Source organism: Nerophis ophidion, unplaced genomic scaffold (genome assembly GCF_033978795.1).
Source record: "Nerophis ophidion isolate RoL-2023_Sa unplaced genomic scaffold, RoL_Noph_v1.0 HiC_scaffold_43, whole genome shotgun sequence".
NCBI lineage: Eukaryota > Metazoa > Chordata > Actinopteri > Syngnathiformes > Syngnathidae > Nerophis > Nerophis ophidion.
In genome coordinates, this window is record NW_026906965.1 from 13,842 (window position 1) to 40,270 (window position 26,429).

Consider the following 26,429-nt stretch of genomic DNA (forward strand, 5'->3'; position numbering starts at 1 on the left):
AAGTTGACTTATGATAGTAGTACAGGTTGAGTTATGGTAGTAGTTAAGTTGACTTATGATAGTAGTACAGGTTGAGTTATGGTAGTAGTTAAGTTGACTTATGATAGTAGTACAGGTTGAGTTATGGTAGTAGTTAAGTTGACTTATGATAGTAGTACATGTTGAGTTATGGTAGTAGTTAAGTTGACTTATGATAGTAGTACAGGTTGAGTTATGGTCGTAGTTAAGTTGACTTATGATAGTAGTACAGGTTGAGTTATGGTAGTAGTTAAGTTGACTTATGATAGTAGTACAGTTTGAGTTATGGTCGTAGTTAAGTTGACTTATGATAGTAGTACAGGTTGAGTTATGGTAGTAGTTAAGTTGACTTATGATAGTAGTACAGGTTGAGTTATGGTAGTAGTTAAGTTGACTTATGATAGTAGTACATGTTGAGTTATGGTAGTAGTTAAGTTGACTTATGATAGTAGTACAGGTTGAGTTATGGTAGTAGTTAAGTTGACTTATGATAGTAGTACAAGTTGAGTTGTGGTAGTAGTTAAGTTGACTTATGATAGTAGTACAGGTTGAGTTATGGTAGTAGTTAAGTTGACTTATGATAGTAGTACAGGTTGAGTTATGGTCGTAGTTAAGTTGACTTATGATAGTAGTACAGGTTGAGTTATGGTAGTAGTTAAGTTGACTTATGATAGTAGTACAGGTTGAGTTATGGTAGTAGTTGAGTTGACTTATGATAGTAGTACAGGTTGAGTTATGGTAGTAGTTAAGTTGACTTATGATAGTAGTACAGGTTGAGTTATGGTAGTAGTTAAGTTGACTTATGATAGTAGTACAGGTTGAGTTATGGTAGTAGTTAAGTTGACTTATGATAGTAGTACAGGTTGAGTTATGGTAGTAGTTAAGTTGACTTATGATAGTAGTACAGGTTGAGTTATGGTAGTAGTTAAGTTGACTTATGATAGTAGTACATGTTGAGTTATGGTAGTAGTTAAGTTGACTTATGATAGTAGTACATGTTGAGTTATGGTAGTAGTTAAGTTGACTTATGATAGTAGTACAGGTTGAGTTATGGTCGTAGTTAAGTTGACTTATGATAGTAGTACAGGTTGAGTTATGGTAGTAGTTAAGTTGACTTATGATAGTAGTACAGTTTGAGTTATGGTCGTGGTTAAGTTGACTTATGATAGTAGTACAGGTTGAGTTATGGTCGTAGTTAAGTTGACTTATGATAGTAGTACAGGTTGAGTTATGGTAGTAGTTAAGTTGACTTATGATAGTAGTACAGGTTGAGTTATGGTCGTAGTTAAGTTGACTTATGATAGTAGTACAGGTTGAGTTATGGTCGTAGTTAAGTTGACTTATGATAGTAGTACAGGTTGAGTTATGGTAGTAGTTAAGTTGACTTATGATAGTAGTACAGGTTGAGTTATGGTAGTAGTTAAGTTGACTTATGATAGTAGTACATGTTGAGTTATGGTAGTAGTTAAGTTGACTTATGATAGTAGTACAGGTTGAGTTATGGTAGTAGTTAAGTTGACTTATGATAGTAGTACAAGTTGAGTTGTGGTAGTAGTTAAGTTGACTTATGATAGTAGTACAGGTTGAGTTATGGTAGTAGTTAAGTTGACTTATGATAGTAGTACAGGTTGAGTTATGGTCGTAGTTAAGTTGACTTATGATAGTAGTACAGGTTGAGTTATGGTAGTAGTTAAGTTGACTTATGATAGTAGTACAGGTTGAGTTATGGTAGTAGTTAAGTTGACTTATGATAGTAGTACAGGTTGAGTTATGGTAGTAGTTAAGTTGACTTATGATAGTAGTACATGTTGAGTTATGGTAGTAGTTAAGTTGACTTATGATAGTAGTACATGTTGAGTTATGGTAGTAGTTAAGTTGACTTATGATAGTAGTACAGGTTGAGTTATGGTCGTAGTTAAGTTGACTTATGATAGTAGTACAGGTTGAGTTATGGTAGTAGTTAAGTTGACTTATGATAGTAGTACATGTTGAGTTATGGTAGTAGTTAAGTTGACTTATGATAGTAGTACAGGTTGAGTTATGGTAGTAGTTAAGTTGACTTATGATAGTAGTACAAGTTGAGTTGTGGTAGTAGTTAAGTTGACTTATGATAGTAGTACAGGTTGAGTTATGGTAGTAGTTAAGTTGACTTATGATAGTAGTACAGGTTGAGTTATGGTAGTAGTTAAGTTGACTTATGATAGTAGTACAGGTTGAGTTATGGTCGTAGTTAAGTTGACTTATGATAGTAGTACAGGTTGAGTTATGGTAGTAGTTAAGTTGACTTATGATAGTAGTACAGGTTGAGTTATGGTCGTAGTTAAGTTGACTTATGATAGTAGTACAGTTTGAGTTATGGTCGTAGTTAAGTTGACTTATGATAGTAGTACAGGTTGAGTTATGGTAGTAGTTAAGTTGACTTATGATAGTAGTACAGGTTGAGTTATGGTAGTAGTTAAGTTGACTTATGATAGTAGTACAGGTTGAGTTATGGTAGTAGTTAAGTTGACTTATGATAGTAGTACATGTTGAGTTATGGTAGTAGTTAAGTTGACTTATGATAGTAGTACAGGTTGAGTTATGGTAGTAGTTAAGTTCACTTATGATAGTAGTACAAGTTGAGTTATGGTCGTAGTTAAGTTGACTTATGATAGTAGTACAGTTTGAGTTATGGTCGTAGTTAAGTTGACTTATGATAGTAGTACAGGTTGAGTTATGGTAGTAGTTAAGTTGACTTATGATAGTAGTACAGGTTGAGTTATGGTAGTAGTTAAGTTGACTTATGATAGTAGTACAGGTTGAGTTATGGTAGTAGTTAAGTTGACTTATGATAGTAGTACAGGTTGAGTTATGGTAGTAGTTAAGTTGACTTATGATAGTAGTACAAGTTGAGTTGTGGTAGTAGTTAAGTTGACTTATGATAGTAGTACAGGTTGAGTTATGGTAGTAGTTAAGTTGACTTATGATAGTAGTACAGGTTGAGTTATGGTAGTAGTTAAGTTGACTTATGATAGTAGTACAGGTTGAGTTATGGTCGTAGTTAAGTTGACTTATGATAGTAGTACAGGTTGAGTTATGGTAGTAGTTAAGTTGACTTATGATAGTAGTACAGGTTGAGTTATGGTCGTAGTTAAGTTGACTTATGATAGTAGTACAGTTTGAGTTATGGTCGTAGTTAAGTTGACTTATGATAGTAGTACAGGTTGAGTTATGGTAGTAGTTAAGTTGACTTATGATAGTAGTACAGGTTGAGTTATGGTAGTAGTTAAGTTGACTTATGATAGTAGTACAGGTTGAGTTATGGTAGTAGTTAAGTTGACTTATGATAGTAGTACATGTTGAGTTATGGTAGTAGTTAAGTTGACTTATGATAGTAGTACAGGTTGAGTTATGGTAGTAGTTAAGTTCACTTATGATAGTAGTACAAGTTGAGTTATGGTCGTAGTTAAGTTGACTTATGATAGTAGTACAGTTTGAGTTATGGTCGTAGTTAAGTTGACTTATGATAGTAGTACAGGTTGAGTTATGGTAGTAGTTAAGTTGACTTATGATAGTAGTACAGGTTGAGTTATGGTAGTAGTTAAGTTGACTTATGATAGTAGTACAGGTTGAGTTATGGTAGTAGTTAAGTTGACTTATGATAGTAGTACATGTTGAGTTATGGTAGTAGTTAAGTTGACTTATGATAGTAGTACAGGTTGAGTTATGGTAGTAGTTAAGTTGACTTATGATAGTAGTACAAGTTGAGTTGTGGTAGTAGTTAAGTTGACTTATGATAGTAGTACAGGTTGAGTTATGGTAGTAGTTAAGTTGACTTATGATAGTAGTACAGGTTGAGTTATGGTCGTAGTTAAGTTGACTTATGATAGTAGTACAGGTTGAGTTATGGTAGTAGTTAAGTTGACTTATGATAGTAGTACATGTTGAGTTATGGTAGTAGTTAAGTTGACTTATGATAGTAGTACAGGTTGAGTTATGGTAGTAGTTAAGTTGACTTATGATAGTAGTACAAGTTGAGTTGTGGTAGTAGTTAGTTGACTTATGATAGTAGTACAGGTTGAGTTATGGTAGTAGTTAAGTTGACTTATGATAGTAGTACAGGTTGAGTTATGGTAGTAGTTAAGTTGACTTATGATAGTAGTAACAGGTTGAGTTATGGTCGTAGTTAAGTTGACTTATGATAGTAGTACAGGTTGAGTTATGGTAGTAGTTAAGTTGACTTATGATAGTAGTACAGGTTGAGTTATGGTAGTAGTTAAGTTGACTTATGATAGTAGTACAGGTTGAGTTATGGTAGTAGTTAAGTTGACTTATGATAGTAGTACAGGTTGAGTTATGGTCGTAGTTAAGTTGACTTATGATAGTAGTACAGGTTGAGTTATGGTCGTAGTTAAGTTGACTTATGATAGTAGTACAGGTTGAGTTATGGTAGTAGTTAAGTTGACTTATGATAGTAGTACAGGTTGAGTTATGGTAGGTGTTAAGTTGACTTATGATAGTAGTACAAGGTTGAGTTATGGTAGTAAAGTTGACTTATGATAGTAGTACAGGTTGAGTTATGGTAGGTGTTAAGTTGACTTATGATAGTAGTACAGGTTGAGTTATGGTAGTAGTTAAGTTGACTTATGATAGTAGTACAGGTTGAGTTATGGTAGTAGTTAAGTTGACTTATGATAGTAGTACAGGTTGAGTTATGGTAGTAGTTAAGTTGACTTATGATAGTAGTACAGGTTGAGTTATGGTAGTAGTTAAGTTGACTTATGATAGTAGTACAGGTTGAGTTATGGTAGTAGTTAAGTTGACTTATGATAGTAGTACAGGTTGAGTTATGGTAGTAGTTAAGTTGACTTATGATAGTAGTACAGGTTGAGTTGTAGTAGCGTGCAAATGATTCAATGTCCAGTACTGTGGAAATATGTTTGGATATGACAATCTGTTTATTTTTGGCTATCAAACTGAAATGACATGTAGGCTGTAGAACATAAAGTATGCTGACCTTGACTTGGATGCAACATTGTCACAGCAGTGAGACCTGACCACACACAGCAAGCTTGTAAACAGTTTGTGTCCTCCATGCAGTCGCCCCTCCAGTGTTCCCACCTGAACCCAATTAAATGACGTTACCATAGCAACCGCACCATAGCAACGGTCCCATCCCTGTCAACATCTCCTGGTTCTCAAGAGGAAGTGGGCGGAGCAATCTGCCGAAAAGTAAATTCAGCATCAACTGAGGCCAGCAATCAATTACAGAAAACTAAATAAAAACTAAATAAACAAATAAAGAAATTTGGCTCCAACAGAATGCAAAGTAAATATCTGTGGGATGATGTACAATATTGGCTTTTTACTGACACTCTGAACTTTGATTGATACTGATACAGTTTTGGGGATGTTTAAAAAGAATACATATATTAAAAATGTTCGAAACCCAATAATGGGAATTTTTGTTTTCTCCACGAGAGTCAGTTTGTAGAAAAAAAAAAAAATCTTTCCTCAGACAATTCAGCCATTTTCTCTCCGTTTTATATAGCATAAAGGTCTGGGGACATACATATAAAATAATCACAACACAATCATCTTATTACAAAAGAGAGTAATAAAGATTATTAATAACATGGATTATAGAGACCCAACAAATGATTCATAAAGTCACACATTTTAAAATTGTATAAAAGACAACTGTTTAAATGATGTATAAAGTAAATAATAATATGCTTCCTGAAGTGGTCCAGAAGTTGTTTCAGATGTGAACCAGTACATATGTATATCATATAAAGGTGCTAATCTATGGGGTTATTAACAATTACAAATACAAATATGTCACACTTCAATATTTCATATTATCAAATCTATAAATGCAGAAGCATATTAACCAGATTGTTAGACAAACAACAATGTCACACATGTTATATGTGCTGATGTTGTTAGAAAGTCAAACTGAAAGTCTGGACAGTTTATTTCAAATCCTGCAGTTTCATTTGCTGCTGCTGTTCTCACCAGCACACTTGTGTTTCTTACACTGGTACTTAGAAGACAATCTTTCACCACACACACTGCAACTCAACACTTTCTCTCCTGGGTGTTTTCTCATGTGTGCTACAAGGGTCGATCGCTCACTAAAGCTTCTGTTGCAGATTGAACAGGAATGTGATTTTTCACCACTATGTGATCTGTTGTGTCTTTTCAAATGTTGACTTTGTGCAAAGCATTTACCACAGATTGAACAGGAGAAAGGTTTTTCACCAGTGTGTGTTCTCATGTGTACTTTCAAACTCTGACTGTGTCTAAAACCTTTACCACAGGTTGAACAGGAAAAAGGTTTTTCACCAGTGTGTGTTCTCATGTGTACTTTCAAACTCTGACTTTCTGTAAAACCTTTACCACAGGTTGAACAGGAAAAAGGGTTTTCACCAGTGTGTGTTCTCATGTGTCTTTTCAATTGGTTACTGTGTGCAAAACCTTTACCACAGGTTGAACAGGAAAAAGGTTTTTCACCAGTGTGTATTCTCATGTGTCTTTTCAAACTCTGACTTTGTGTAAAATCTTTACCACAGGTTGAACAGGAAAAAGGGTTTTCACCAGTGTGTGTACTCATGTGTCTTTTCAATTTGTTACTGTGTGCAAAACCTTTACCACAGGTTGAACAGGAAAAAGGTTTTTCACCAGTGTGTGTACTCATGTGTTCTTTAAAACTCTGACTTCGTGTAAAACTTTTACCACATGTTGAACGGGAAAAAGGGTTTTCACCAGTGTGTGTTCTCATGTGTCTTTTCAAATGTTGACTTTGTGTAAAACCTTTACCACAGGTTGAACAAATAAAAGTTTTTTCTCCAGTGTGTGTTCTCATGTGTCTTTTCAGATCACAATGGTATTTAAAGGTTTTGTGACAGTGAGAACATGCGAAGTGTGTGTTGTCAGTGTGACATGTCTTATCATCTTTAGAGTCTTCATCATCAGTGTCAGGAGAGTGTGACGTTGTGTCCTCACTATCTGATAGTGGAGCTAAGAGCTTGTCTGCTTGTGATCCTCCACAGTGGTCTCCATCAGCTTCTGTTGTCATGTGTTGTGTTGAGCTGCTGCTTGGAGGCTCCCCCCCTCCCCTCTCCTCACTTTCACCTTTCACCTCATCATCTTCACTCTTCACAGGGACACCAGTCACTGGGAACTCCTCCAACCATTTAGGCTGACTGATGCCCTCTTCCTCCTCTTCCTCTTTAATGTGCGGCGGCTCTTGGTCCTCCTCTTCCTCTTTAAAGCAGGAGGTCAGTGGGTCCTCCTCGTCCTTTTTAATGTGAGGGGTCAGCAGGTTCTCTTGCTCCTTAAAGTGAGGGGTCAGTGGATCCTCCTCTTCCTTTTTGATGTGTAAGATCAGTGGGTCCTCCGCTTGCCTTTTATTGTGAAGGGTCAGTTTAACATTATGGGTCCGTGGCATCTCATGTTTCGCTTTATTGTGGGGGGGCTGTGGCTCCTCTCCTCCCTCTTTAATGTGTTGGGAATGTGGTACCTCTTTTTCCTCTTTAATGTGGTGGGGCTGTGGCTCTTCTTCCTGCTCATGAGGAAGATGTTCTTTATTGAGGTCTGCGGGACAGGAGAAAACAAACATTCTTCAGAAAAGTCCAGCTTTGCTCAGTCACATGAGACATTGTCCTACACCAAGAAATGATTTCACAATCTCATCAGTTTCCCCTCACAGCAGTCAGGGTACTTCCAGCTGACACATGAAGAAGACCTTCAGGGGAATGCCTTCCCAGGCCAACATCCAATCCATCTTATTCATATAAAAACAGTCTAAAAGTCATTCCTGCAATCCTTAATGGTAGACGCCATACATGAAAGTGTGCTGTTCTCCCTCTGAATAAGTCATACACACACAGGAAATAATGTACCACATGCCAGCTTCCACACAGTAGTACTAGTGATGAGCTCCCCCTGCTGGTGGACTATAATTAGTCATTTTCACATTCATCTTTGGAGACATGTCTGTTATAAAAGAAGCATGAGCACAGTCAACATGTTGGCCAAGAAAGATGACATCTGTTTTACTTTCATTTAGATAGTGTCACCACAGTTAAACTGGGAAGAAGTAATCAGATTACTGACTACACCTTCAAAAGATAACTTGTTTACCTTATTAATATTAGTAATAATGGATTATATTAATTTAGTGCATTTCTAGACACTCAAATTGCGTTAGAGTGAGAACTGAGAAGGCATCATTCTTGCAGTCCACACATTCAATCAGAATCAGTATCAGACATGCCGTATTTCCTTGAATTGCCGCCGGGTATATAGTATGCACCTGCCTAGAATTACTGCCGGGTCAAAAACGTTTCGCAAACTAATTAGCGCGTGCTTAGCATTACCGCCGGCTCATGATTAACGCCGAGTCAAACTCGTTTCGCCAAATAATTAGCATATGCCTACAATTCCCGCCGGGTCAAACTCGTCACGTCACGAGTGACACTTCACCTGTCATCATTTTCAAAATGGAGGAGGCTGATTTCAATAATTTGAAATCGCATAAAGGGAAGAAGATTAAGAGCTATTCAGCAGGATTTAAGGTCCAAGCTATTGAATATGCTAAAAAGAACAGTAAGCAGCTATGTTTTATTAATATACCGTAGCGGCGTGTGTCAAATATGAGTCATTAAATGACTCCCGCCTCCTGGTGGTAGAGGGCGCTAGTGATCCTTCTTGCGACTACTCGGCTGCAGAAGAAGTGACAACAAGCAGCAAGAGTTTATTTTTTCCTCTCGCTTGCACTTTTAACATGGAGGATTACATATCTAAAATAAAACAGTTTTCTAAACTGGACTTTCAATCGAAGCAGGAGGTAATAATGGAAGATCTCCATCAAGACAGAGAGACTTTTAAAACTGAAGAAAGATAAGGAGGACTTCTATAAACAAGTTATCGATGCTTTTGATCAGAAGGAGCTGCGCATAGACATCATTTATAAGTAAAGGTAAGACCATAATAACTTTTTTTTATTAAATGTGCTTTTCATGATGTATCCTTACATCACACTCAATTTTTTAAGCGCAGGCCTAAATACACCGCATGCCTTTGGTAAGCGCCGGAGTGAGAAGAGGTTTTACATTAATTAGCGCCCCGGCGGCAATTAAAGGAAATACGGTACTTTATTAATCCCCAAGGGGAAGTTAAAACTTTCAGCAATATGGTAAGATACATTTAATAATAATAATAATGAGTAGATGAGGCAATTGTTCAAGGAATTGTGTGTGAATGCAGACAATTCTCACAAGACCACAACTCTTCTTCTCTCACCTTCCCAAAGTAATAATCTAGTCAATAATCACTGAACTTCACAAAAAAATAAGGCATATTATATCAACAATGACTTTTTTTCAAGATGGCGCTGCCCGTGACTGACGTCTTTGCGTCGTCCTCCTGACAACATTTACGTTTTTTATTTATTATGCAAACCCCGTTTCCATATGAGTTGGGAAATTGTGTGAGATGTAAATATAAACGGAATACAATGATTTGCAAATCCTTTTCAACCCATTTTCAGTTGAATGCACTACAAAGACAAAATATTTGATGTTCAAACTCATAAACTTTTTTTTTTGTTGCAAATAATAATTACAATTTAATGGCTGCAACGCGTGCCTAAGTAGTTGGGAAAGGGCATGTTCACCACTGTGTTACATCACCTTTTCTTTTAACAACACTCAATAAACGTTTGGGAACTGAGGAAACTAATTGTTGAAGCTTTGAAAGTGGAATTCTTTCCCATTCTAGTTTTATGTAGAGCTTCAGACCTTCAACAGTCCGGTGTCTTCCATCCATCCATTTTCCAACGCTTATTCCCTTTTGGGGTCGCTGGCATCCATCTCAGCCACAATCGGGCGGAAGGCGGGGTACACCCCGGACAAGTCTCCATCTCATCACAGGGCCAACACAGATAGACAGACAACATTCACGCTCACATTCACACACTAGGGACCATTTAGTGTTGCCAATCAACCTATCCCCAGGTGCATGTCTTTGGAAGTGGGAGGAAGCCGGAGTACCCGGAGGGAACCCACGCATTCACGGGGAGAACATGCAAACCCAAGACTACAGGACCTCCGTATTGTGAGGCAGACACACTAACCCTTCTGCCACCGTGAAGCCCAGTCCGGGGTCTTGTTGTCGTATTTTACACTTCATAATGCGCCACACATTTTCCATGGGAGACATGTCTGGACTGCAGGCAGGCCAGTCTAGTACATGCACTATTTCACTACAAAGCCACGCTGTTGTAACACGTGGCTTGGCATTGTTTGGCTGAAATAAGCAGGGGCATCTATGATAACGTTGCTTGGATGACAACATATGATGCTCCAAAACCTGTATGGACCATTCAGCATTAATGGTGCCTTCACAGATGTGTAAGTTACCCATGCCTTGGGCACTAATACACCCCCATACCATCACACATGTGTAAGTTACCCATGCATTGGGCACTAATACACCCCCATACCATCACACATGTGTAAGTTACCCATGCCTTGGGCACTAATACACCCCCATACCATCACACATGTGTAAGTTACCCATGCCTTGGGCACTAATACACCCCCATACCATCACACATGTGTAAGTTACCCATGCCTTGGGCACTAATACACCCCCATACCATCACAAATGTGTAAGTTACCCATGCCTTGGGCACTAATACACCCCCATACCATCACACATGTGTAAGTTACCCATGCCTTGGGCACTAATACACCCCCATACCATCACAAATGTGTAAGTTACCCATGCCTTGGGCACTAATACACCCCCATACCATCACACATGTGTAAGTTACCCATGTCTTGGGCACTAATACACCCCCATACCATCACACATGTGTAAGTTACCCATGCCTTGGGCACTAATACACCCCCATACCATCACAGATGTGTAAGTTACCCATGCCTTGGGCACTAATACACCCCCATACCATCACACATGTGTAAGTTACCCATGTCTTGGGCACTAATACACCCCCATACCATCACACATGTGTAAGTTACCCATGCCTTGGGCACTAATACACCCCCATACCATCACAGATGTGTAAGTTACCCATGCATTGGGCACTAATTCACCCCCATACCATCACACATGTGTAAGTTACCCATGCCTTGGGCACTAATACACCCCCATACCATCACAGATGTGTAAGTTACCCATGCCTTGGGCACTAATACACCCCCATACCATCACACATGTGTAAGTTACCCATGCCTTGGGCACTAATACACCCCCATACCATCACACATGTGTAAGTTACCCATGCCTTGGGCACTAATACACCCCCATACCATCACACATGTGTAAGTTACCCATGCCTTGGGCACTAATACACCCCCATACCATCACACATGTGTAAGTTACCCATGCCTTGGGCACTAATACACCCCCATACCATCACACATGTGTAAGTTACCCATGCCTTGGGCACTAATACACCCCCATACCATCACAGATGTGTAAGTTACCCATGCCTTGGGCACTAATACACCCCCATACCATCACACATGTGTAAGTTACCCATGCATTGGGCACTAATACACCCCCATACCATCACACATGCTGGCTTTTCAACTTTGCGCCTATAACAATCCGGATGGTTATTTTCCTTTTTGTTCCGGAGTACACCACATCCACAGTTTCCAAATATAATTTGAAATGATGACTCGTCAGACCACAGAACACTTTTCCACTTTGCATCAGTCCATCTTAGATGAGCTCGGGCCCAGCCAAGCCGGTGGTGTTTCAGGGTGTTGTTGGTAAATGGGTTTGGCTTTGCATAGTAGAGTTTTAACTTGCACTTACAGATGTAGCGACCAACTGTAGTTACTGACTGTGGTTTTATGAAGTGTTCCTGAGCCCCTGTGGTGATATCCTTTACACACTGATGTCAGTTTTTGATGCAGTACCGCCTAAGGCAGGGGTAGGGAACCTATGGCTCTAGAGCCAGATGTGGCTCTTTTGATGACTGCACCTGGCTCTCAGATAAATCTTAGCTGACATTGCTAAACACGGTAAGTAATGAATAATTCTGCCGGTAATCATAGTGTCAAAAATAACGTTCAAAATATAAAAGATTTTCATGCATTTTAATCCATCCATCCGGTTTCTACCGCACCTGTTCAAGAAGTCGCATTAATGGTAAGAAGTATTTTATTTATTGCTGGTTAGCTTCAGAATAACAATGTTATTAAAAAGAATAAGAGACTTATTATACTCAAAAAATGTTGGACTTACCAAAAAATGAATGCATCATCATCATTTATTGTTATTCCTTTCATTAAAATGCATATATACAAGCCACGTACAATTGACACTTTCATTGTTTTTTTTGTTTCTTATACATTTCCATGATCAGAAAGGAGCAGATGGAAGAATAATAGTCTTATATTTATCTGCCCCCTTTTTAACACAAATTATTTTCGATGACTTTATAACTGTTCCCTCCAACAACACCCGAACTCCAACATACTTTTCAATTTTCCTTTAAGTATTTTCACAATGACACGTCCAATCAAATCAAAATTCAGTTTGATATAATTCCAGTTTTCTCTTTTTGTAACTCTTTTTAAAAACAAAGGTATTCTCACAGCTTTTTAAGTCTTTGTTTAGAGAATATCATGCTTTCACAGCAACAACAGACAAGCACATTTGTTTCAAATTTGTTGGCACTCTTGGATGTTTAAAGTCATACGGCCTTCTGTGGTTCTCATCTTCAGATGTGGACACACAACTTTTGTACGTCCTTTGGAAGAATTGTATTTCTCGCTTTGAACAGCATTAATAGACTATTCAATTCTACAATGTCTTTTAGTTTTAGTAATTGTGACCTAATGAAGTGGTTTTGTGTGGTCGCTATATCGTACTTTAAAAATTATACAAATTGCTCGTTTCTGTGAAATAAAGGCATTATGTTGCTATGATATGTATTTCCCAATATTTCTGCACAATAATTGAAATAAGATAGAATATTCAGTATTCAGTCTTAAAAAAAATATTATATGGCTCTTATGGAAATACTTTTTAAAATATTTGGCTTGTATGGCTCTCTCAGCTAAAAAGGTTCCCGACCCCTGGCCTAAGGGATCAAATGTCCGTAATATCATCGCTTATGTGCAGTGATTTCCCCAGATTCTCTGAACCCTTTGATGATTATACGGACCGTAGATGGTAAAACCCTAAATTCCCTGCAATAGCTTGTTGAGAAATGTTGTTCTAAAACTGTTCGACAATTTGCTTACAAAATGATGACACTCTACCAATCCTTGTTTGTGAATTACTTAACATTTCACGGAAGCTGCTTTTATACCCAATCATGGCACCCACCTGTTCCCAATTAGCCTGCACACCTGTGGGATGTTCCAAATAAGTGTTTGATGAGCATTCCTCTACTTAATCCGTATTCATTGCCACCTTTCCCAACTTCTTTGTCATGTGTTGCTGGCATCAAATTCTAAAGGTAATGATTATTTGCAAAAAAAAAAAAAAGTTTATCAGTTTGAACATCAAATATGTTGTCTTTGTAGCATATTCAACTGAATATGGGTTGAAAAGGATTTGCAAATCATTGTATTCCGTTTATATTTACATCTAACACAATTTCCCAACTCATATGGAAACGGGGTTTGTAGTACTAATTTGCATCCTAAATGCAAAGTTTTTGCACGTAACTGTGAGATATAACAGAGATGCACTTCTGGACATCGGAAAACCTCACCACGAGCTCACTTCTAGTCTGACGGACTTCAACTTTCTGCTACGACGAGAGCCAGCTAACCACAAAACAACCACAACAAGACGGCGGGGCTACATGCTAGGCTAAAGGCTAGAGCAGTGGTTCCCAAAGTGGGCGGTGGAAAGATCTGGGGGGGCGGTGAGGAAGAAGGGGGCGGCAGTCCGAAGTCGAAGTCAGAAGTTCGAACGTTGGTTTGACGATTTGTACACAACACGTGCAGCAGGACGAGTCAGTGGACGACGCATCAGGGTCCGGTTACCACACGCCGCTCTGGCCCAGTCAGATCCGACAGCATAGACTACAAAAGCAAAAGCTCAGGTTTGTAATTTCAAGCTTGTAATGTTCAGAATTTTATCTTATAATAAAAACCGCATTCTGGCGGTCAACATCATCTTGAGTTCAAGTCAACATGAAATTGGGGACTCGCCAGAACGCGCCGTGTTGTGTTGTGTTGAGCTGGTTAGGGTGGTGCATTCACTGATATATATTGTTACCAATATATTGTGTGTATTGTACACACCTGGATGAACTGCACAGAGACATGTCTGAGAGATTTGAGGACATTTTATTGCTTGAAATACCAGACTGGGTGATCAATCCATTCCTAAATGTCGACGGTGAAGAAACTGGAGTGGCAGAGGAACAACTGATTTCAATTCAAAATGACATTGAGCTAAGGCCAAAGTTCAAAAAGTCATATCAAGATTTTTGGTTACAAAAAAAAAATCTCTGACTGCTATCAAGTGCTGTGGAACAAGGTCAAGATGTACTTTATTGCCTTCCCAACATCATATTTAGTAGAACGGGGTTTCAGTGCAGTCGCCTTGCTTCTTTCCAAGCAAAGAAACCGACTGAAAATGACTGACCGCGGGGATCTACGACTTCTTCTTAGTGAGTTCCAGCCTGATGTTGAGAAGCTTATGTCCCTGCACCAAGCACATCCATCCCATTAATATTAAGTGTGAGACAATGAAGGTTACTGGTGGAATGTTTATTTACCATTCTATGTTGCTGAAACAGTTAAAACTGCTAAAAAATAAACTGGTTTACTAAATTGGGTTTTATTTGTGAAATACACATTTGTGTTTAACTTTTCTCTTTTCAAATTGCAGCATACCAAATATCAAGAAAGAGGTGTTTGTTTCCATATGTGTCTGTGGGGGTGGGCGCTAGGAATTCACTGGGGAGCCAAGGGGGCGCCAGCCTGCAAAAGTTTGGGAACCATTGGGCTAGAGCTACACAACCACCACTGCCTAGCCTGCTGCTAGCTAACGTGCGCTCACTCGACAACAAGCTGGATGAGCTGAGAACCAGGAATCGGAAACCTGGCTTTCGGACAGCATCCCAGACTCTGCTATCCAGCTAACAACACACTCAGTTTACCGTGGAGACCGGACAAAGGCTTCAAGAAAGGCGAGAGGCGACGGGGTCTGTGTTTACGTGAGTAACAGCTGGTGCTCGGACGTACAGGTGGTTGAAAGACACTGCTCGGACAACATTGAGTTGTTGATGGTGAAATGCAGACCTTTTTACCTGCCAAGGGAGTTCAGTGCAGTGTTTATACTGTCTGTTTACATCCCGCCACGGGCGGACTCCACTACAGCGCTGAAGCTGCTGCATGACGTCATCAGTAAACAAGAGACCCCACACCCTGATGCTGCGTTCACGGTAGCTGGGGATTTTAACCACCTAAAGAGTGTCCTCCCAAAATACCATCAATATGTGAACTTTACTACGAGGGAGATAAACACTCTGGACCAGGTGTACTGCAACGTGAGGGGAGCCTACAAGGCTGTACCCAGACCACACTTTGGACTATCTGATCACATCTCAGCTTTTCTATATCCAGCGTACAGACAGCGTCTCAAGCAAGCCCCCCCCCCCAGTGAGTAAAACTGTTCAAGTCTGGAATGAAGACACTGAACTTGTGCTTCAGGACTGCTTTGGGAGTACAGACTGGGACATGTTCAAAACTGCTGCTCAGAGGGATGATGGTACTGTGTATTTAGAGCAGGGGTAGGGAACCTATGGCTCTAGAGCCAGATGTGGCTATTTTGATGACTGCATCTGGCTCTTAGATAAATCTTAGCTGACATTGCTTAACATGATAAGTAATGAATAATTCCGCTGGTAATCACAGTGTTAAAAATAACGTTCAAAATATAAAACATTCTCATACCAAAGTATTGCAAGATCTCGCAAAACATCCATCTCCCTTTAGGGGCTCCGTATGATTGTAAACAGAATAGAAGACAAATATTCCAGGCAGATTTTAAGAATTTAAAATCAACAAAATAATCATACCTGTCATTTGCATTTGAATATATGGGTCAGTTCTAAGGAATATAAGGGATTGTCAACGTTTAACGATTTTACTTGTCTTTTTTCTCTGTCTTGTGCTGTGAATCTTTTAAAATCAGTATTAGGGGCGGCATGGCTCGGTTGATACAGTGGCTGTGCCAGCAACTTGAGGGTTGCAGGTTTGATCCCCGCTTCCGCCATCCTAGTCACTGTCATTGTGTCCTTGGGCAAGACACTTTACCCACCTGCTCGCAGTGCCCGCCCACACTGGTTTAAATGTAACTTAGATAATGAGTTTCACTATGTAAAGCGCTTTGAGTCACTAGAGAAAAGCGCTAAATAAATATAATTCTCTTCACTTCACTTCATACATTTTAATCCATTCATCTGTTTTCTACCGCACCTGTTCAAGAAGTCGCATTAATGGTAAGAAGCATTTTATTCATCATCGGTGAGCTTCCGAATGAAACTTTTATTAAAAAAGAATAAGAGACTTATTGTGTGAAGATCTGTCACTTCATTTCTGTTCGTGCTTCTTTGTTTTGTATTTACTTTCCATCAGTGCTCTTATTTTGTTTCCATTTCCTGTTTGTACCGCTGAGCGCTGTGTTTTTTCCCCTTACCTGCTGTTGGTTGGCCGCCGGTACACACCTGCTGCCAATCAGCATGTTTCTATTTCTGCTTGTCTTGCGCGTTCCTCATCTTACCTGTTCTTCGCTCTCCTGGTTCCTGCATCTTGGTGCCACTACTACTGCTGCCATGCGAGTTTGTGACATATTATACTCTATAAATGTTGATCTTACTTAATAATGCAGACATTTTGTTGTATTCAGTGTTAAAAAATATTATATGGCTCTCACGGAAATACATTTTAAAATATTTGGCTTAAATGGCTCTCTCAGCCAAAAAGGTTCCCGACCCCTGACATAGAGGAACATGCTTCCGGTGTAACTGGCTACATCAGTACGTGTGTGGAAAACATTGTTCCCCAAAAACAATACAAGATATACCCAAACCAAAAACCCTGGATTAATGTTCGGTCCAAGCTACATGCCCGCTCCACTGCATTTGTCTCAGGCAACGCTGAGGACTAGAATAAGGCCAGATATGACCTGTGTAAATCCATCAGCGAGGCCAAGGGACAATGCAGACAAAAGCTGGAGGGATTCCACTTCAACACAGATTCCCGGCGCATGTGGCAAGGCCTGCAACACATCACAGACTACAAGCAGGGGAGCAGGGGGGTCACAAACTGCCAACGCTCACTGCCAGATGAGCTGAATGAGTTCTACGCCCGCTTCGAGGTCCTCAACACCAACTAACAGAGAGGGGTTCTGACCACGGAGCCCACGCAGGACCCACCGCTCACTGTGACAACAGCAGAGGTACGTACAGTTCTGAAGAAAACAAACCCACGGAAGGCAGTCGGCCCAGACAACATCCCTGGCCAGGCCCTCAGGGTGTGTTCATCAGAGCTGGCTGACGTACTTGCTGACATATACAACTTGTCACTAACACAAGCTGTTGTGCCCACCTGCTTCAAGACCACCACCATCGTGCCCCTGCCAAAGAAAAACACTGTGACCTGTCTGTTGCACTCACCCCAATAGTGATGAAGTGCTTCCAGAGGATAGTCATGTCACACATCAAGAAGACCATCCCAGACACACTGGACCCTCTACAGCAGGGGTCACCAACCTTTTTGAAACCAAGAGCTACTTCTTGGGTACTGATTAATGCCAAGGGCTACCAGTTTGATACACACTTAAATAAATTGCCACAAATAGACAATTTGCTCAATTAACCTTTAATAGATAAATCTATGTATGTATATATATATATATATATATATATATATATATATATATATATATATATGTATAAATGGGTATTTCTGTCAGTTATTCCGTCCTAACTTTTTTTTCCTTTTACGGAAGGTTTTTTTGTAGAGAATAAATGATGAAAAAACACTTAATTGAACGGTTTAAAAGAAGAGAAAACACGAAAAAAATGAAAATTAAATTTTGAAACATTGTTTATCTTCAATTTCGACTCTTTAAAATTCAAAATTCAAACAAAAAAAAGGAAGAGAAAAACTAGCTAATTTGAATCTTTTTGAAAAAATTAAAAAAATTATTTATGTAACATCATTAGTCATTTTTCCTGATTAATATTAATTTTAGAGTTTTGATGACATGTTTTGAATAGGTTAAAATTCAATCTGCACTTTGTTAGAATATATAACAAATTGGACCAAGCTATATATCTAACTAAGACAAATCGTTATTTCTTCTAGATTTTCTAGATCAAACATTTTAAAAGAAATTCAAAAGAATTTGAAATAAGATCTAAAATTGATTCCACAGATTTTCTAGATTTGCCAGAATCATTTTTTTGAATTTTAATCATAAGTTTGAAGAAATATTTCACAAATATTCTTCGTCGAAAAAACAGAAGCTAAAATGAAGAATTAAATTAAAATGTATTTATTATTCCTATTTTCTTTCTTTCTTTCTTTAGTTTATTTCGAACATGAATATTTACAACACAATACAATACAGACAATAAAAATTATTTACAATAAAAAAAAAAATACTTGAACATTTATTTAAATTGTCAGGAAAGAAGAGGAAGGAATTTAAAAGGTAAAAAGGTGAATGTGTTTAAAAATCCTAAAATCAATTTTAAGGTTGTATATTTTCTCTAGAATTGTCTTTCTGAAAGTTATAGGAAGCAAATAAAAAATAAAAATGAATGTATTTAAACAAGTGAAGACCAAGTCTTTAAAATATTTTCTTGGATTTTTTAAATTCTATTTGAGTTTTGTCTCTCTTAGAATTAAAAAGGTCAACCAAAGCGAGACCAGCTTGCTAGTAAATAAATAAAATTTAGAAAATAGAGGCGGCTCACTGGTAAGTGCTGCTATTTGAGCTATTTTTCGAAAAGGCCAGCGGGCGACTTATCTGGTCCTTACAGGCGACCGGTGCCCGCGGTCACCGAGTTGGTGACCCCTGCTCTACAGTTTGTCTACCGGCAGAACCGGTCCACTGAGGATGCAGTCAACCCTGTCATCCACACCACCCTCACCCACGTAGAGGGCAAGGACACCTATGCCAGGCTATTATTCATCGACTACAGCTCTACTTTTAACACGGTCATCCCACAAAAACTCAGTGCTAAACTCCTCACTGTTGGTCTGACACCAACTCTATGTGACTGGGTCCTGAACTTTCTCACAAACCGGCCCCAGTCAATCAGAATCGGCAACCAGACATCAGGCACAAAGGTTCTAAGCATTGGGACCCCCCAAGGCTGCGTGCTGAGCCCCCTATTGTACACCCTCTTCACACACGACTGTGTGGGCTCCCAGAACAACACCACTATCATCAAGTTTGCAGATGATACTACGGTCGTCGGACTGATCACCGGGGGATCTGAGGCAGTGTACAGAAGGGAGGTAGCGGAACTGGTGGTCTGGTGTCAGGATAATAATCTCTTCTTGAACACAGACAAGACCAAGGAGATGATTATTGACCCATGGAGAAGGAGTGCACAGTACACACCTCTGTACATAGGGGGGACAAAGGTGGACAGGGTGAAAACCTGTAAATTCCCCGGGACCCACATCAGCGAGGACCTCACCTGGGATCACAACACCCAACAAACAATAAAGAAAGCCCAGCAGCGACTGTACTTCCTAAGAAGGCTGAGAAAATTTGGCATGCCACCCAAAATTCTCAGCAACTTCTATAGAAGTACGGTTGAGAGGGTCCTTACCAGCTCAATCACGGTCTGGTATGGAAACTGCACTGCTAAGGACAGGAAGGCACTCCAGCGAGTGATTAAAACTGCTCAGTACATATCAGGAGCAGCCTTCCCCTCACTACAGGACATGTAGTCTACCAGGGCCACCAGGAGAGCACACATCATCATCAAGGACAGTACACAGTCTCTTCAGCCTCCTACCATCAGGCAGACCATACAGGAGCCTGAAATCCAGGACTACCAGACTGACAAACAGTTTCTTCCCACAGGCCATCAGGCTTGTGAATGCTAGCTCCCTCCAACTCCCCGTTTTTACTTTTGTCTTTTTGAACAAAAGACAGCTACCTTGACCACCCCCTAACTGTGAACCATCACTGTAGACACGTTTCACCGTTGATCACTAAAGACACTTCAACTGCTGCTGTGACCCAAGGTCACCTCCATATTTATACTGTTGACTGTCAATCAGAATGTGCAATAATGTTATGTTACTTACTGTGCCTTGTATATACATTTTTATTTTTTATTTTTAGCTAAGTACCGTGTGACTTGTTGAAGGGTGGACTAGCAAAGTAAGATTTTCATTGTACGGCAAACTGTCTGTTTAACTGTGCATATGACAATAAACTATCTTGAATCAAAAAGTGATTTGATGTAATATTTTGATATTTACACATCGCATATTTACACACACGCATTTTACTAAAATACCCTTATGAGCATTACATATATCAATATCAAGTACCTACTGTACTGTTTACTTGTTGAAATACCCTTTTTAGAGCAAATATCTGCCCAAATGGCCACTTTGTTGCTGCCAAAAATGTATTTTAAGTAATATTTTGATATTGACACATCTCATCTCTGCATATTTTACTAGAATACTCTTATGGACATTACATATATATATAAATAAAGTACCTACTGTACTGTATACTTGTAGAAATACCTTTTACAAAGCTAAAATATACCAAAACAACCACTCTGCTGCTGCCAAAATTTGATTTCAAGTAATATTTTGATACTGACAAATCTCATCTCTGCATAGTTTACTAAAATACCCTTATGAGCATTACATGTATCAAAATCAAGTACCTACTGTACCGTTTACTTGTTGAAATACCATTTTTAGAGCAAATATCTACCCAAATGGCCACTTTACTGCTGCCAAAAATTTATTTTAAGTAATATTTTGATACTGACACATCTCATCTCTGCATATTTTACTAAATACTCTTATGGGCATGACATATATATAAATCAATTACCTACTGTATACTTGTAGAAATACCCTTTACAAAGCTAAAATATACCAAAACAACCACTTTACTGCTGCCAAAAATTGATTTCAAGTAATATTTTGATATTTACACATCTCATCTCGGCATATTGTACTGGAATACCCTTATGGGCATTACACATGTATAAACCTAGTACCTACTGTACTGTTTACTTGTTGAAATACCCCATTTAGAGCTAAAAACTACCCAATTTGCTACTTTACTGCGACCAATAATCGATTCCAGATAATATCAACAATAATAACAAAATTGTCAGAATAATTGTATATAAGTTATAAAACAACTTTGTTTTCCATTGAATTCAGGTCCCCTGCGAGAACACCCAAAGCTGTCTTTCATCTTATCAAACAAAAGGCTTGTAAAACTCCACTGTCTGCGATGGGATGCAACATGGAGGTGTCGGTTTCTTTGATCTATTGACAGCCACAGGAGACCTTTTCTTGACCCGAGATCTACAAAGCGGAGAGGGAGCAGACCTGACGCAGCACCAGGCACCTTTTCTTTTAACTGTTTATGATCGAGTGCGACAGCCATTTACGACCCCCCTCCCTTTAGAAACATCTGCAGCTATGTAATCAGAAAAGCCCCAAAGGAAAGAGGACGCGTGGAACTCCCTCGTCAGAGCGTGGTGGGAAACTGTACGAAGTTGCAGCCAAGACGTTTCTCCTCATGAGCTAAATTGAATCCTGTCTGTGTTTGATTTCTTTGCTCCTTGTCTTGTTTAATAGATGTCATCGGCAAAAATGTCAAAGCATATCTCTGAAACACAATATTATACCTTCTGAAAACGATAGCAAGAATATACCTACAAATTTCAGAAAACGTCACGAGCAAACACTTTGTTTAAAAAGTTTTTACTGCCTTTTTAGCCCTTTCCTCATCGCAGCCACCCCCTCGTCTTCTCCCCCCCAGCCATGGTTGCAACCCCCTACTCCTCCACCAGACATTAGTCATCTTTGTGGACCAGGTCAGAGGTCAACTGAGGAAGCTGCATCCTAGAAACTATCTGGTGCGCACCAGAATCTATCTAGTGTGCACTATGTAATATTTAAGTACAGTCTTTTATTTTCCAATCAATTCATTTTGTAACATGAATTGATTAACGTGGACCCCGACTTAAACAAGTTGAAAAACTTATTCGGGTGTTCAATTGTACGGAATATGTACCGAACTGTGCAATCTACTAATAAAAGTATCAATCAATCATTCAATCAATTCCTACATGCAAACACAGTGTTACTGTTCAAACTGTGTGTAATGCAACAGTATTTAAAATTATTAAATATACTCGTTAAATAATGTGTCCTCCTTGTTTTTAATGAATAATTAAGGCCTACTATGCTACTGTATTTTAATGCTGTTCATGATGGTGGTACTTGGAAATCCAAGTATTTTCTGAGGTGGTACTTGGTTAAAAAAGTTTGACAACTACTGACGTAATGACATTGTAAACTAAATTGGCAGACACCTTTTTGTTTTACCTAAACGGCGTCTGCTCATACATCGCGCTTCCAACGAGATCCCGTCACCCCCCGAGTAAAAAGGTTCCACAACTGTTCACGTTTTACCATCTCATCTTATTTTCCATCATGAGAATGTTGGAAGTGGAACTAAATATGATCTCTGAGAGGGGTACACATTATTACCAAAGCAGGGCCCCCGTCCACATATACCAGCGTTTCTCAAAGTGTGGGGCGGGCCCCACCTGTGGGGAATAGAGACATGACAGGTGGGGCGCGAGGAACGGGAGGGAATTTCACTTAAAAACATTTTTTCATTATTATATTCTTGCGGCGGCAATGACCAAGAAGAGCGCGGAGTTGGAATATAATTACAACACTTTATGTACATATTTATATCATATTTACATAATATGTAACTACAAGCTCCATTCACAGACAGAGTCCCACTGCTTTTATGAGCGGTCAAGCGAGTCAAAAGCCGAAAATGTTTTTTTTTTATTTGTGGCGGCCGTAATTCTTTCGTGGCGAGCCGCCACAAATAAATGAATGTGTGGGAAACCCTGACATGAATGTTACTTGATGTTCAATACATTTGAAAATGTTAAGCTTGGCATTAGTGAATTATATTTATATAGCGCTTTTCTCTAGTGACACACATAGTGAAACCCAATATCTAAGTTACATTTAAACCAGTGTGGGTGGCACTGGGAGCAGGTGGGCAAAGTGTCTTGCCCAAGGACACAACGGCAGCGACTAGGATGGCGGAAGCGGGAATCGAACCTGCAACCCTCAAGTTGCTGGCACGGCTGCTCTACCAACCGAGCTATGCCGCCCCATTAGCGTTCTGTTGTGGCGATGGGGGCAGGTGGGGCTTGAAAACTCCCCCTTGTCCAAAGTGGGGGATGACAAAAAAAGTTTGAGAACCACTGACGTATACAATACTACTACATATCTGATGAAAAACAACATTATTTTAGTTTTTTTAATTATAAGTGTGCCAAATCACCTCTATTTGGACATTATCTAATGCAGGGGTGTCCAAAGTGCGGCCCGGGGGCCATTTGCGGCCCGCAGCTAATCGTTTACCCACCCGCCACACATTCTGCAAAAATTGCAAAATTGATAGTATTGCAAAAATTCAAAAACACATTTAAAAAAAGTGGAATGAGGTGAAATATAGTGAGAAAATGTGGCAATGTTGACACAAAGCTGCCATGCAGGCAGTTTTTTTTTTTCCTTGTGTCTTTATTTTTTATTTTTTTCCATGTTTTATGTAGAAAAATATTGCATATGTTGTGTGGTTGCCATATAAAAAGATCAAAATTTGGACAAAAGAACATAAAATACACAAAATAATAGTTCAAACTTAAAATTGACAGATATATCCGAAGTTTATCTTTAAATTTAAGTGTTAAAAGTAAAAAAAAAAAAATCTAATAAAAATGAATCACTTTATGAGTGGGGAAAATTTCGGATCTCAAATATATTTAGTAGGATTTTATTTAACTTTTCACTGTGATTACTCAAACATATTAAATAATTAAAATCAATGATGTCCTGCATTATTGATCTTTGAGGGCTTGAATTGCTAAATAAAGGAACTCTCCTGAAGGAATCAATAAAGTACTATCTATCTATCTAAATACTGCATATTTCAGTTTTACGATGAAAAAACAAGTTGTCTTTGACTGAAAAGGCACAAAACCTTATTTGTTTTACTTTATATCAACCTCAAGTTGATATAGAGATTTACTGTAAGCATTAAATAAAAAAAAAATAATAATAATTTGACCTTTTTTTTTTAACATTTTAGTGACTGAGACCCTCTATGCTCCCCAGGAGCCCTAAGGATAAAAAAAAAATCCATATATTTTGTTATGGTTTGAAAATGAAAAATATCAAAATGGCCCCTGCATGCTTACATTTTTCCCGTGTTCGGCCCTCTGTGGAAAAAGTTTGGACACCCCTGATCTAATGGAAACGACTGCTGCAAACACGTCATGTTCATGATGAAATATAAAGTTAGTAAAAATGTGAGAGTAAGAAGTAAACAAACCTGTTCTGTGTAACACAACTTGAGGTTTCTTGAAAACAGCCTCCAATAGTTGACGTAGTCTCTCGTTCTCTTCTTTTGTCCGAGAAAGTTCCTCTTTGTACTCTGCTATCGTTCTTTCACACATTTTCACACAACAAAGTTCTTCCTCATACTTTGCTATCGTTCTTTCGCACATTTTCACACAATCACAACACTTTACACTCACACTTGATCTTAACTAAGCGATGTGTTGATCAAATCCGCGTCTCTTTGTTAGCGGCTAACAAGCTAAGCTAACTAGCATGCTAAGCTAATTGGCGCGCTCAAACAACTATCAAGCTAAGCAGGCCTAATAATCTCCAAATTTGGCTGAGACGAGTGGAGTTTATCCTGACACGGAGGATGAATAAAGTGTAGTTAGTAGCAATGTGAGGAGATGTGCCGAGGCTTAGAAGCGTGTGTGGAGAAAAGGAGGACTTTGCCGCAAAGCGCATGTCTTCCAAGCATGCGTCCGTAGGGGCGGGGCCAAAGAGTCATAGTTGTGATGTTTTGGGCTAAGGAGTATAAGAACTACACTACCCAGCATGCAACAGTAGTGACGAGCATGCGCGGTAGCCCCGTGAAGTGGTGTCGTATGTCGCCATGCGGACAGCTAGAATGTGGTTATGAGCACGCTGTGTGAGTCAACGTTGAACACGCCTCGTCTGCATTTATTACAATTAGACAGACAACACAATAAGTGCATTAAAAACAGTACTAGTTAATTATTCTCATACATACATGATTTAAAGTAAAATACGGTTTATATATTTGAAATATCATTTTTGATTGATTGATTGATTGATACTTTTATTAGTAGATTGCACAGTACAGTACATATTCCGTACAATTGACCACTAAATGGTAACACCCCAATAAGTTTTCAACTTGTTTAAGTCGGGGTCCACGTTAATCAATTCATGGTACAAATATATACTATCAGCATAATACAGTCATCACACAGGTTAATCATCATAGTATATACAATTAATTATTTACATTATTTACAATCCGGGGGGTGGGATGAGGAGCTTTGGTTGATATCAGTACTTCAGTCATCAACAATTGCATCAACAGAGAAATGTGGACATTGAAACAGTGTAGGTCTTACAGTAGGATATGTACAGCCAGCAGAGAACATAGTGAGTTCAGATAGCATAAGAACAAGTATGTACATTAGAACAGTGGTCCCCAACCACCGGGCCGCGGAATAATTTTTTATAAAAAAAAAATAATAATAATAATGTTTTTTTTGTATTTTTTTTTTAAATCAACATAAAAACACAATATACACTTACAACTAGTGCACCAACCACAAAAAACTCCCTTTTTCATGACAAAAACGTCCCTTTTTCATGACAAAGAAGAAAAAAAAGAAAAAGAAAAAAAAAAGGTTTGTCCCGGTAGGATTTCTCCATCAGTTGCTTGGCACTCCTGACAGCTCTTTCCGCAAGTCCATTCGACTTGGGAAACTCTGGGCTACTGGTGGTGTGGATGAAGTCCCGCTCCTCAGCAAATTTCCTGAATTGCTCACACTTGTACTGTCTTACATTATCAGATAGCAGTGTGTGTGGTGTGCCGTGCAATGAAAAATGTTATTTTCATTTTGGAAATTACAACTGTCGCTGTGATGTTTTGTAGAAGGTCAATTTCAAACATCTAGAATAGGAATCAACTATCACCTGGTAGTGTTGTCCACGCCATTCAAAAATGTCTGTAGCAACTGTGACCACGGAAGGTCT

At 38.9% G+C, this 26,429-nt stretch overlaps 1 protein-coding gene across 2 annotated transcripts; it reads right to left on the reverse strand.

Annotated features, from left to right (window-relative positions):
• Positions 1 to 4,932: 4,932 nt before the first annotated feature.
• LOC133546789 (zinc finger protein OZF-like) lies at positions 4,933 to 25,184 on the reverse strand. 2 transcript variants are annotated; one of them, XM_061892614.1, is made up of 2 exons: positions 24,670 to 25,184; positions 4,933 to 7,596 (listed from the first exon to the last, which is right to left on the reverse strand). In XM_061892614.1, the coding sequence occupies exons 1-2, from the start codon at positions 24,842 to 24,844 to the stop codon at positions 5,993 to 5,995; spliced, it is 1,779 nt and encodes a 592-aa protein (XP_061748598.1). In that variant the 5' UTR covers positions 24,845 to 25,184; the 3' UTR covers positions 4,933 to 5,992. The 2 variants fall into 2 exon arrangements, with proteins under 2 accessions (XP_061748598.1, XP_061748599.1); XM_061892615.1 differs by lacking the exon at positions 24,670 to 25,184 and adding an exon at positions 15,317 to 15,426.
• Positions 25,185 to 26,429: the final 1,245 nt, after the last annotated feature.